The sequence below is a fragment of the Berghia stephanieae genome, chromosome 12 (assembly GCF_034508935.2).
Source record: "Berghia stephanieae isolate SIO BIC M18660-M18661 chromosome 12, UCSD_Bste_1.3, whole genome shotgun sequence".
Classification (NCBI taxonomy): domain Eukaryota; kingdom Metazoa; phylum Mollusca; class Gastropoda; order Nudibranchia; family Aeolidiidae; genus Berghia; species Berghia stephanieae.
In genome coordinates, this window is record NC_088371.1 from 19,054,374 (window position 1) to 19,066,873 (window position 12,500).

At 37.7% G+C, this 12,500-nt stretch overlaps 1 protein-coding gene across 1 annotated transcript in view; it reads left to right on the plus strand.

The window, feature by feature from the left end:
• The window catches only part of LOC144958396 (macrophage mannose receptor 1-like), an 85,079-nt gene that overhangs the window by 55,713 nt on the left and 16,866 nt on the right, over nt 1-12,500 (plus strand). Inside the window, exons 30-38 of the mRNA XM_078890395.1 lie at nt 1,818-1,930; nt 2,615-2,670; nt 4,188-4,279; nt 5,039-5,114; nt 5,764-5,808; nt 6,872-7,044; nt 8,869-8,939; nt 10,146-10,246; nt 12,048-12,182. Of these exons, the coding sequence (XP_078746521.1) occupies nt 1,818-1,930; nt 2,615-2,670; nt 4,188-4,279; nt 5,039-5,114; nt 5,764-5,808; nt 6,872-7,044; nt 8,869-8,939; nt 10,146-10,246; nt 12,048-12,182 (862 nt within the window). The remainder of the gene's footprint in view (nt 1-1,817; nt 1,931-2,614; nt 2,671-4,187; nt 4,280-5,038; nt 5,115-5,763; nt 5,809-6,871; nt 7,045-8,868; nt 8,940-10,145; nt 10,247-12,047; nt 12,183-12,500) is intronic.

Below are 12,500 nucleotides of genomic sequence, written 5' to 3' on the forward strand. Positions count from 1 at the left end.
AATAATAATAATATAATAATAATAATAATATAATTATATTATAATAATAATAATAATAAAATAATAATATAATAATATATATAATAATAAATAATAATAATAATAATAATAATAATAATAATAATAATAATAAAATAATAATAATAATAATATACTCTTATAGAGCGCACGGTATCTCCAACATTGAGGCTCTTGGCGCTTTAAATTACATCAACACAAAGCAATATGAAAGTACATGACATCAAACAAGAAATGTTTTCAAGGATTTCTTGAAAACAGACAATGATTTGGATTCTCGGATGCTCTGTGGAATCAGGGGCGTGGCTCTATTGGTTCAAATGGTGCCTGGCACCACATCCATGTTTTAGAAATGGATAACAGCATTTTTTTAAATATATAAAACTGAGAAATGGTATATATCGCCTTTTATCAACAGTGCGAAACAGACTCCCTTTCTGTCACAACGCCTTCTACCCACGCTTTTCTCCTGATTCACACAGTCCGTTGATGACTGTCGTCAGCGACTGTGTACTATGGCTGAGCGAGTGACTGGATTTCCCCACTCAAACGATTCCAAGGAGCGGATCTTTGCTGGCTCCTTAAGGCTATTACTATAATGCACTATAATGTTGCCACATTGAATACCTGGCTCGAATTTTTACCATCTTCACATACGAGAAAAAACCCGGCTCAGGTGCCGAGGAATTTTTGCTCCAACTCTGTTGGACTGGGGAAAAATAGCTAATGTTGGTCATTTACGTCCTAGTCATAGTATGGTAACTTCGACCATCTTTATTATTATCGAAATCACGATTATTAACAAGTTCATTTGTTTCTCTCTCTGTGTCGTGATTATTGTATATATTAATTTTTTATTATTATTATTATTATTATTATTATTATTATTATTATTATTATTATTATTATTATTATTATTATTATTATTATGATTATTATTATTATTATTATCATTATTATCATCATTCATCATCATCATCATCATCATCATCATCATCATCATTATTATTATTATTATTGCTGCAAAAATTGATATGAAGGAATGTGAACGAGTTAAGTCAAACATTTCTTGATAGTGATGCTATATGCTAAATGCATGATCTTCGCGTGAATATGCGTGTTTGACTTTGTGTGTGTGTGCGTGCGCGTTCATCTCACATACACACACACGCACACACACACACACACACACAGATAGGTAGATAGATAGATAGATAGATAGATAGAGAGAGAGAGAGAGAGATCTTGTATGGTGTCATGTTTGATTTCCGAAGTGGAATTGGGCTGTTTCATGACGTAACTACAGTACTCTTTTAATAGGCCATGGGCTGTTTACATTCTTACGCTTTGTAAGTTTTGAAATTACGCTTTGTTCGATTGACATTCAATGTCTGCATGTGTCCCTTTAGCCATTTCCCTCAGTGTCCAAACTCCAATCAATATATTCGTTCGTGATTTATATAAACAAACGATTGAAAAGATTTGCAGGAATAGAAACATCACCATTCAAATTTACTTTACAAGTATGTAAGTTTTTTTTTCTTTCTTTTATATTTACACATGTAGCATGTGTAAGTCATTTTCGTCTGGCACCACTTTATACTGTAAGCATGCCACGCCGCTGTGTGGAATGGTGTTCCATACAGACGGACCAAAATGAGAAAACAATCTTGTTCCCGCCTTTGCACGAATGCGTGGGATAGCCAAACGGGTGGTGTCATCGGAGGAACGCAAAGTTAAATGTGGGCGTCAGGTAGATGGGAGTTCAAAATACTTTTATTCACTGTTCCTCTTGTCAGGTTTTCAAGAACCAAGTTATCTGGCAAGATGCTCAGACAACTTGTCAGATGTATGGAGGAACTTTACCCAGCATTCATAGCGACGGGACACAGGGTTTCTTGGTTGATTTGTTGTAAGTGATAAATTTATACTTCCTCCCCTTCCTCTCCCTCACACACACACACACACACACACACACACATGCACATAAACACACCCTTTCTCTATTTCTCTCAAAACCACCTGTTACATACCTCTCTCTCTCTCTCTCTCTCTCTCTCTCTCTGTGTGTGTGTGTGTGTGTGTTTGTGTGTGTGTCATAAAAGGATCACAAGCGGACGTTGGACTTAACGGGAATGTAAAAGGCGCTATTTATATCCTCGACACCTCTTAAGAGGTTTTTGTATAAAATTAGATAAAACTCGTCTCTTAAGGCTAATACTAATAAAATAAGACGATTATATAACTATTGATCACCTTTGACCAAACTTAATTAGTCTTCATAATTTGACAAGTTTTTTTGTTTTGTTTTGTTTTGTTTTGGATGAAGGTCGACGTGCACTTATTTGCAGGTCTGATAACCCAATTCCTTATGGGCTCATTTTTGTATTGAAAATCTCAAAAATGACGCAAAATATTGTCCATTACAACAATGTTAATCTAAGCCCATAAGTTGATTCGGATGTCAGACCTACATATATGTACACGTCGATAAAAGTGGACCAAACACAAGCTTTCCTGATTTAGTTTCATGTAAGCTTTCTTTTTTTTTTAGTCTACCCTATTCCATGCCTTAATTGATTTATTTTTTTTTCAGAGATTGGGGTATGGACGGTGCCTGGATAGGACTTTCAGATATGGACCAGGAATCGAGTTAGTTGGATCTTTTTTTTTTTTTAATATTAAGAATATTATGTGTGACTACTCGGCCCAAAGCAACATTAAGTTGAGGTGAAACTGATACTTGAAATACGCTTCAACAGTCGTAACGGTGGACTATTAGCCTCAAAACGTCATCGTGTTGATTTAGATGCTAGAAAATGAAATTATTATCAAGAGTATAAGATTTTAAAAACTCTGCAGCGATAGGGATTCGAACCCACGTCCCGACTGTTACGGCATCTCCGTCTGGTCTAGAGAGGTATGGTCTACAAGCGACACCATCCACCACTCCAAAAAAAAAAAACAACACGCAAAGTGGTTCTAAACGTAGGAGTTAACTCTCTCGAGTCCATCTCGCGACTCATTGAGGTCACAAGGTCAAAACACAAACACCACGAACGTTTGCTGTCGAGTTATCTGTCTTGTCTTATCGTATTAAAGGCTGAATATGGGAATAGGCTTCAACAGTCGTAACGTCACTTCCCTCGTAATGACGCATGGTAACTTAGTAACTGGCTCTAAACTATCGTAACAATGGCGAACGCCCTTTTGAAATATTCTCCGACGAGCATAAAAGCGTATCGAGAGGGGAAAAAAACATTATAAGTCTGATCATGTTTTGACTTTTACACATTCTGATCACAAGACATATGAAAAGTTCTAGCCAGCATGAAGAATAGAAAGTACAGATTTTCTTTGTTTAGAACCACGATGGCCGCCGTTGCTGGGCGACGTGACATCAGACTTACGATAGGAACCTTAGACCGTCCAGAACTGTCGGACTCATCGGGCCGACAAAAATCTGTATACTCTTTACGTGAGCAGCTTCTTCGGTGTCTTCCCACGACAGACCCTTCTCTTTGATGTCTCGTTGTGTCTCGTCCTGTATTATGTTAAGTGTTGTTGTTGGCATGGGACCCCATTGTAAAGCGCTTTGAGCACGTTGAGTGGATATTGCTCTATTAGATGCTCAGGATTTTTGAGATTTATTTCTTACAGACGTCATGTTTCGTCTTCCATGTTGAGTACTGCTGTGGGCTTATGAACCCTTGTAAAGCGCTTTGAGCACGTTTAACGATAGTGATTTATATAAATGCTTTTTTGTTGTTTAATTTAAACATTTAAACATTACTCGAGACTTTTTTTAGCATTTGCCCTAAGATGTTTACTGGCAATAATGTTTTTAGGCGGTCCCGATAGCTCAGTTGGCAGAGCGCTCGCTTCACAAGCAAAGGGACCGTGATCAATCCCGGGGGGCAGTCGAGATTTCTTTTTCTGAACCTCCCCCCCCCCCTACCTTACTGGGTCTGTTAGTACTGGCGAAGTGCTTTGCGATATACTAGCGTCCTGTCCAAAGGGTAGCAAGCAATTGCTATTGTCCGTTTCACGCTATAGAAACCGGGATAAAAATCCGGCTCCATGGGCCTGGTGACTCTGGAAGAAGGAATGTTTTTTAAAACTTTTTTTTTCTGCGCATATCATATTAACTAATGTTCTTATTCCCCCAGGTTACGTATGGAGTGATGGTTCACCCTTTGACTACAGCAAGTGGACTGACTCTCAACCCAAAAACCTGTATGGGACCGAGGACTGTACGCAGGTGAGTCTTGTTGCTGGTTTATTCGTGGTCTTGGAATAATGACACTCGCCTTCCCATTGAAGTCGACTTTGAAAAAGTTAATCTAGGCCCATAAGTGGATTCGGATGTCAGACCTGCATATAGCTACACGTCGATGAAGGTGGATCAAACACAAGCTTTCCTTATTTAGTTTCACTTAAGGTTGTTTTTGTTTTTTAAATCTACCCGTCGTGGGAGCGGGGACGTAGTCTTCTCGAAACTGGGAGAGAAGTTGCCAAGCTTCTGTACCGTCAAGAGGATGATGTACTGGGTGGCTGAAAACAAGCTAAGGTCTAAAACTTATCTAAGTCGACACTTTAACTATATCCGACAGTCTGTATAACCAGCGATTTTCCTTTGAACTTAATACGAATGAAGGAGTACGAGAAGGAGGAGTATGAGAAGAACGAGGAGATGATGATGAGGAATAGGAAGTAATGAGGGTGAAGAAAAAGAAGAAGAAGAAGAAGAAGAGGAAGGAGGAGGAGGAGGAGGAAGAGGATGAGGAGGAGGAGGAGGAGGAGGAGGAGGAGGAGGAGGAGGAGGATAAGGAGGAGGAAGAGCAGGAGGAGGGGAAAAAGAAGAAGAAGAAGAAGAAGAAGAAGAAGAAGAAGAAGAAGAAGAAGAAGAAGAAGAAGAAGAAGAAGAAGAAGAAGAAGAAGGAGAAGAATATCTGACATGAGAAGAAAAAAAAACCTTCCGGTGGTTTTGATTTGTTCTGTAATTTGTATATTTGTCCAGATAACAAAAAGCAGCGGTAAATGGGACAACAAGAATTGCTACCTGGTGACCCCATTTATATGTTCTATTCCTAGAGGTAAGCATATAATATGTTTGAAGATCTGTAGATGGAATACTGGAATAATCAATTTTACCCATATATAAATAGGTAGATAGGTTGGTTGGTAGTAGGTAGGTTGGTCGATAGGCATGTAGATAGATAGATAGATAGATAGATAGATAGATAGATAGATAGATAGATAGATAGATAGATAGATAGATAGATAGATAGATAGATAGATAGATAAATAGATAGAAAGATAGATAGATAGATAGATAGATAGATAGATAGATAGATAGATAGATAGATAGATAGATAAATTGATAAATAAATAGATATATTGATAGATAAATGAACAGATAGATAGAGAGATAGAGAGAGAGGTGGGTAGATAGATAGATTGAGAGAGAGAGAGAGAGATAGAAACATAGATTGATAGATAGATAGATAGATAGATAGATAGATAGATAGATAGATAGATAGATAGATAGATAGATAGATAGATAAACAGATAGATAGATAGATAATTGCATGGTTTCATTCTTACACCACCCAAATATGTCTATGTCTCGGCTACATCAAGATTCAATATTGCAATTGTTCACCCAAGAAAGTTATTCGTCGAACATCTTCTAATAGAAATCTATGAACTCAACTATTGTCTTCACTTTTTATATATTTTCAGGAACCATCCCACCCACGGCGCTACCCACTCAGATCGTCACATCAGGTTTGTGGTTTAAGATGTCATTATTCGTGAAGTAATGTGAACGAGAACTCATAATTGTGCGGCTATGTGGTCTAGTGGTATGCACTCGCTTTCGGATCGGATAGTCCTGGGTTCGAGCCTCGCTCGGCGCATAGTAGAGTCCTTGGAAAAGACTCTTCACTCACATTCTCTTCCCGTATTCAGGTGTAAAATGAGTACCTGGCCGTTAACAGCGTTGTCTTTGTCCAAAAAAAATTGTAATATCGCCTAACAGGCGTCATGTCTCGTCTTACATGTTAAATGTTGCTGTTGACCAGGGACCCCTTGTAAAGCGCTTGAACACATTTAGTGGATAATGCGCTATGTAAAAGCTCATTTTTTTAAAATAACTCTCAAACCTGGGACAGGTTCAAATTAAATAGATGAAATTGACATTCATTGAGGAACTAATATATAAATATCCATATTAATGTCAAAGCTATGTTAAAAGTAATATACATAATGAATATAACAGGTTCGGAAAAAAACAAAATACCAAAAACCGCCGAACGTTTCGGACTCAAAATCCTTCCTCAGCAAATAACAAAAAACAGTTGTTAGGAAGTATCAAAAAGAAGTCTTCAGGTCACAATATTTGTCAAAATATTGCATGGTATTTTAGAAGAATTGTGTTTTAAATATGCATTCTGTCATATCGTATCGTGTCGTATCATTTAAGAGCTAGTAGGTTTTAAAACCTTTGAATGCTCTGTGAAACGTTCATGCATAGATACTATTTATTATCAAGGTTATATTAATATAACATTCATTATTAATATTATGGTATTATTGAGTATCAAATATCTATACACAAATAAGTGTCATAGTCAATATTTGTAGAATATTTATCTCTATTTTCATTCTAACACAAAGGAGAAACAGATAAGTTTTCAAAACTCACCCGCTCCTCTCTTTCGTGAAATTATTAAGATTGTAGATTGCCATTGTATCTTTACTATAGCTTGTAAACCCTTCTTTTGCGTATGTCCTACAGCGAGATAATTAATTTCTTTCTCCTTTTTTATATTTATTCTTTTATTATTAGCACCGTCCTGTCAAGAGGATGGATGGATTTATCACAACAGGTTCTGTTACTTCATCAGTCTCAGGTTCAGCACAAAACTGAGCTGGTATGAGGCAAACCGGAAGTGCGTCAGCAATGGCGGCCATCTTGCCAGTATCTCTACACCAATTGAAAACAATTTTATCCTCTCAATTGTAAGTAGGAAATAATGGCTCAAGTGTGTTAGTGAGTGAGTTTATGTGTGTGTGTGTGTGTGTGTGTGTGTGTGTGTGTGTGTGTGTGTGTGCTGTATGGGAGTTGTTCACATTGTTGCCATGTCGTCTAGTGGTATGATACTCGCTTTCGGATCGAAAGTCCAGGTTTCGAAACCCGCTCTGGGCGGCGCATAGTTGAGTCGTTGAAAAATTATCTTTATTCACATTCTCTGTCGAAAGGAGAAAAATATGTAATATCGCCTAACAAGCATTGTGCCTCGTCTAACATGTTAAGTGTTACTGTTGGCTTGGGAACCCTTGTAAAGCGCTGTGAGCCCGTTTAGTGGATACTGCGCTATATAAAATGCCCAAACATGTTTGTGTGACCCGCCGCCTTAATTGGTGAAATGTCGGCATGATTTATACAATGTAGATAAGACAAAAATTATTCTAAAAGTCTGGAATAAGAAAATTGGGTTCAATTCAAATGATTTTTTCAGGAAAATGATTGCAGTTTCTTGTGAGGTCAACCACGAATTTATTCCAATTAATAAAGATAATAATAATAATAGTAGTAATAATAATAATAATAATAATAATAATAATAATAATAATAATAATAATAATAATAATAATAATAATAATAATAATAATAATAATCTGTATTGTTAGATAATGTGGTCGTGGCGTTTTTAAGGTGAATCCAAACAACGCCACTACCACATCATCTCATTCTTCTGTAGTGCTTCATTCATCCTGTTTTGTTGATAAAGGGGAAATCCGAAAGGTCCATTTTATCTGTTTTCGTATATTAAATTGAAGCTTATATTCAATTTCACATTGTTATTTATTTCTAGTCTTCTCAAGGTGTGACCAACCAATCTCCATTTCCTCCTTCTAAGCGGGCGCTTGATGGGTTCTTGGTTTGACCGTTTCCATTATTCTATAAATCTCCATTTCCTCCTTCTAAGTGGGTGCTTGATGGGTTCTTGGTTTGACCGTTTCCATAATTCTATAAATCTCCATTTCCTCCTTCTACGTGCGTGCTTGATGGGTTCTTGGTTTGACCTTTTTCACAATTCTATAAATGTAATCTTGCCATCTGATTTTCTTTTTAATCCTGCCGAGGTATGTGTTTATTAAGGTCTGAATTTTGTGAGTAAAGGTGTTTGTGACCCTCCGGGTTTCAGATCTCTACAAAAGAACAGGTCTCACATTGGAGCTAAATATTCTAACTTCAGTACCATTAGAGATAACTGTTGCTTTCCACATGAACAACAAGGTGGCAAAATAGTTCTTTTTTCTTAATCCTCTTCGGGCCTTGAGGCACATAGGCATCCACCAGACATCTCCATTTTTTCGTTCGGCTGATTTTGCGGTGACTGTATTCCAGGACAGGCCTGTTTCCTTTATTTCTTTCTCCATGGTCCTTCGCCAGGTTTCTTTGAGTCTCACTCTCTTTCTCTTCCCATCTGCTGTCCAGTTACCTGGCTGTCTTGGAAAGTGACCCTTTTTCCGTTCTGGCCACATGACCCAGCCAACGCCATCTTCTTCTTCTTTTTATTTGGCTTTCAATGTTAATGCAATCAGCTTTCTTTAATAGGTCCATTGTTTGGAGTTTTTTTTTTTTTTTGTAGGCCAAAATAGGTTGAAAATTATTTTTAGACATTTGTTTTGAAAGGTCTCTTGCGGCAAAATACTTGTATTTTCTTTATTCTGACTGGTTTAGACCAGGACCTAGCATCAGATTGAGGCGATGAGTAAAATTATTTCATGTTTTTGAATGGTTTTGTTTTGTTTGTTTGTTTTTCTATCTTCCACCAGCTTGGACAAATGGGATACTCGTCAGACAAGCTTTGGATCGGATTCAACAAATTAGGGGAGAATACCTATCAGTAAGTATTCTGTGTGGATGTGTGGTCTTTTTGTATGACATTCGCCTTCGGATCTCAAGGTCCTGGGTTCGAGCCTCGCTCGGCGCATAATTGAGTCCGTGGAGAAGGCTCTTTACGCACATTCTCTCACGTATTCGGGTGTAAAATGAGTACCTGGCCGTTAACAGCGGTGTCTCTGTCCGAAAAAAAAATTAATATCGCCTAACGCGTCATGTCTTGTCCTCAATGTAAAGTGTTGCTGTTTCTCCAGGGACCCCTTGTAGAGCGTTTTGAGCACATTTAGTGGATATTGCTCTATATAAAAGCTCATTTTAAGCTCATTTTAATGTAAATGTTGCTGGTCGATGCTCGAAGAGATAAATAACAATGTGAAATTGAATGTAAGCTTCAATTAAATATATACGAAAAACTGATAAAATGAACGCGTCGGGTTTCCCCATTATCGACAAAACAGGATGAATGAAACACTACAGAAGAATGAGATAATGTGGTAGTGGCGTTGTTAGAATGAATAAACATCAATGTTTTTGTTTATTCATCCTAACTACCACATTATCTCATTCGTCTGTAGTGTTTCATTCATCTTGTGTTGTTGATAAAGGGGAAACCCGAAACGTCCATTTTATCTTGTTTTCGTGTATTAAATTGAGGCTTATATTCAATGTCACGTTGATATTTATTTGTGTGGCTGTGTGGATCTTATGATACATAGCACTCAGATTTTGATTTGTAGGTCCTTGTTTTGTGTTCGGTTGTAACGATGAAAAGTCAGTTGATTCCTTGAGAAAGGAGCATAATATTGTCCTTATCTTTCTTGATTTTGGCATTCTCTCTTCTTCCCTTTTCTATTTCTCTCTCTCTCTCTCTCTCTCTCTCTCTCTCTCTCTCTCTCTCTCTCTATCTATCTATCTATCTATCTATCTATCTATCTCTATCTCCATCTGTCTATCTATCTATCTATCTATCTATCTATCTATCCACCTATCTATTGTCTTTATTTTATCTCGCTCTCTCTCTCTCTCTCTCTCTCTCTCTCTCTCTCTCTCTCTATCTATCTATCTATCTATCTATCTATCTATCTATTTTCTTTATTCTCTCTCTCTCTCTCTCTCTCTCTCTCTCTCTCTCTCTCTCTCTCTCTCTCTCTCTCTCTCTCTCATACACAACAAAATAATCCTTCCCGCTTTATCCATTCCCTACTTCCAGCTGGGTTGACGGAAGTCCTCCAATCTTCACAGCCTGGTCGGAGAACGAACCCAACGATGCATGGGGTGCCCAGAAATGTGTCAACTATTATTCCTACTCAGGTCAGTTCAAAGTTATGATAAGGAATGAGATTAGCGGAAGAGTAGCGTCCCTTGATTGGACGTCACCTTACAGAGAGAACGTCAATTTGGTTTGCGCATGCGTCTCTCTCGTCCTCGCTTTCGGTTAAGTGTCTCAAGCCGCTTTCACCGGAAGCGAGGACGAGAGACGCATGCACACAACCAACATGACGTTCTCTCTTTCCGCCGGTGACATCCAATCAAGGGACGCTACTCTTCCACTAATCTCATTCCCTATAGGGAGCTGAAGACGTGTGTAATTTTTTTAAATTAAAAAGTTGAAGCTTTTATATCGCACATTATCCACTAAACGCGTTCAAAGCGCTTTATAAAGGGTCCCTAACCAACAGCAACACGTGACATAAAGAACTAGCCACGACGCCTGTTAGGCGATAATGCAAGTTTGTTTTTTTTCTGACAGTGACAACGCTGTTAACGGCTAGGTACCCATTTAACACCTGAGTACGGTGAGAGAATGTGAGTAAAGAGTTTTTTTCAAGAGACCCGCCAGCTACCTGATCACTGCTGGGTAGACAGGAGGTTGGAAAAAATTTCAACTTAACCTAGGATCAATCTCGGTCCCTTTACATGTGAAGCGAGTGCTCTACCAACTGAGCCATCGACTCCCCTCCCCATTTGTTCTAATATTATAAGATTTGCTGTTTGATTTCTTTGATGGCCACAACCTTGGTACGAACTTTTTTGGGCAGTATCAGACCGTAGTTTCGTGAACTTATAGATAGTTCGAAGATGACGTCACTCATGTCTTTGTTATTGTTTTTTGCCATCCGCGTTTATGAGTAATGCTCACTGAACTGTATTAACCCGACTATAAGCGTTCATGGATACACACAGTTTTGTGTGTTGGTCCGTTATACTTCCGGATGGCAATGTTATGAGCTTCTTAGCCAAGCGCATACTATCTATAGATAGAACGAAGATGACGTCACTCAGGCCTTTGTTATTGTTTATGAGTAATTCTCACTAAACTGTATTAACCAGACTATAAACGTTCAAGATTACACATAGTTTTGTGTGTTGGTCCGTTATACATTCCGGATGGCAATGTTGTGAGCTTCCTAGCAAAGCGCATACTTTCTATATCCTTACGATGTGAGATATCGAGATATGAGGTAAAAAATCTAACAGCCGAGACTAAAATGACAATACCGAGACATCGAAAGACTTCGGGACTAATTCCGTATGTGGGTATTTTATGACAAGTCGGTAAACATAGCTTTGGAGGATTGATAGCATTTAGATTAATTTAGATATACACCATTACTACCCACAAAATCAGTTGTACAAATACACAAAACTATAAATAGTCGGTTTGAGAGAATTTATTCAGATGTAATCACCTAACTGATGATAGACGAGACTGCTGCGAAAACCTGAGCCAAATTTAAGTTATATTCATTAAAACAAACAGTATGAGCGAGAGGATGTTTACCGTCTTGGTACGGTCTGACCTAGATACGTAACGTCAGCTTGTAAAACCCGTTTGTCAGTGTAGAAGCGTCCCGTCTCTATTATTATTAAACAACTCAATACGACGGTGATCATTTCCAGGGACATAACTCTTTAATTATTGGTATTACAATAAAATTACTGAGTTGTTTCCCTTTGGTAATAAATCGAGAATAAGTGAAGGCCACAGGATGAACAGTGCTGTACTATGGATTATAATTAGGATGACCTTCAACTTATAAAAACAAAAATCATTCAACCTGAGACTTCTTTGAAGCATTCTATTTATTGACTCCCAACTTATTTGTTCCAGGTCGGTGGAATGACGACAACTGCATGACAAAACTGGGATACATCTGTAAGAAGATCAACGGGACTTCCCGCAAGGATGTGCCTGTCCCTACCCCTATTCTACACAGTGCTTGCCCTCCTGGATTCATCGGATCGGGTCTGTATTGCATATTATGTGTTTGCGTTTATAATGTGTATGCTGTAACTAACCAAATGAAACATGGCCTTCATGGACAATAAAGATATTATTATTATTATTATTATTATTATTATTATTATTATTATTATTATTATTATTATTATTATTATTATTATTATTATTATTATTATTGTTATAAGCGCTTATAAGCTGGACCATAAACAAGACCATGGTTAAAAGACTGGAGGCAGTGGAAATGTGGTTTTACAGAAGAATGATGAGGGTGTCATGGATGGAAAGGAAAAGAAATGAAGAAATTTTAGAAATGGCAAACAG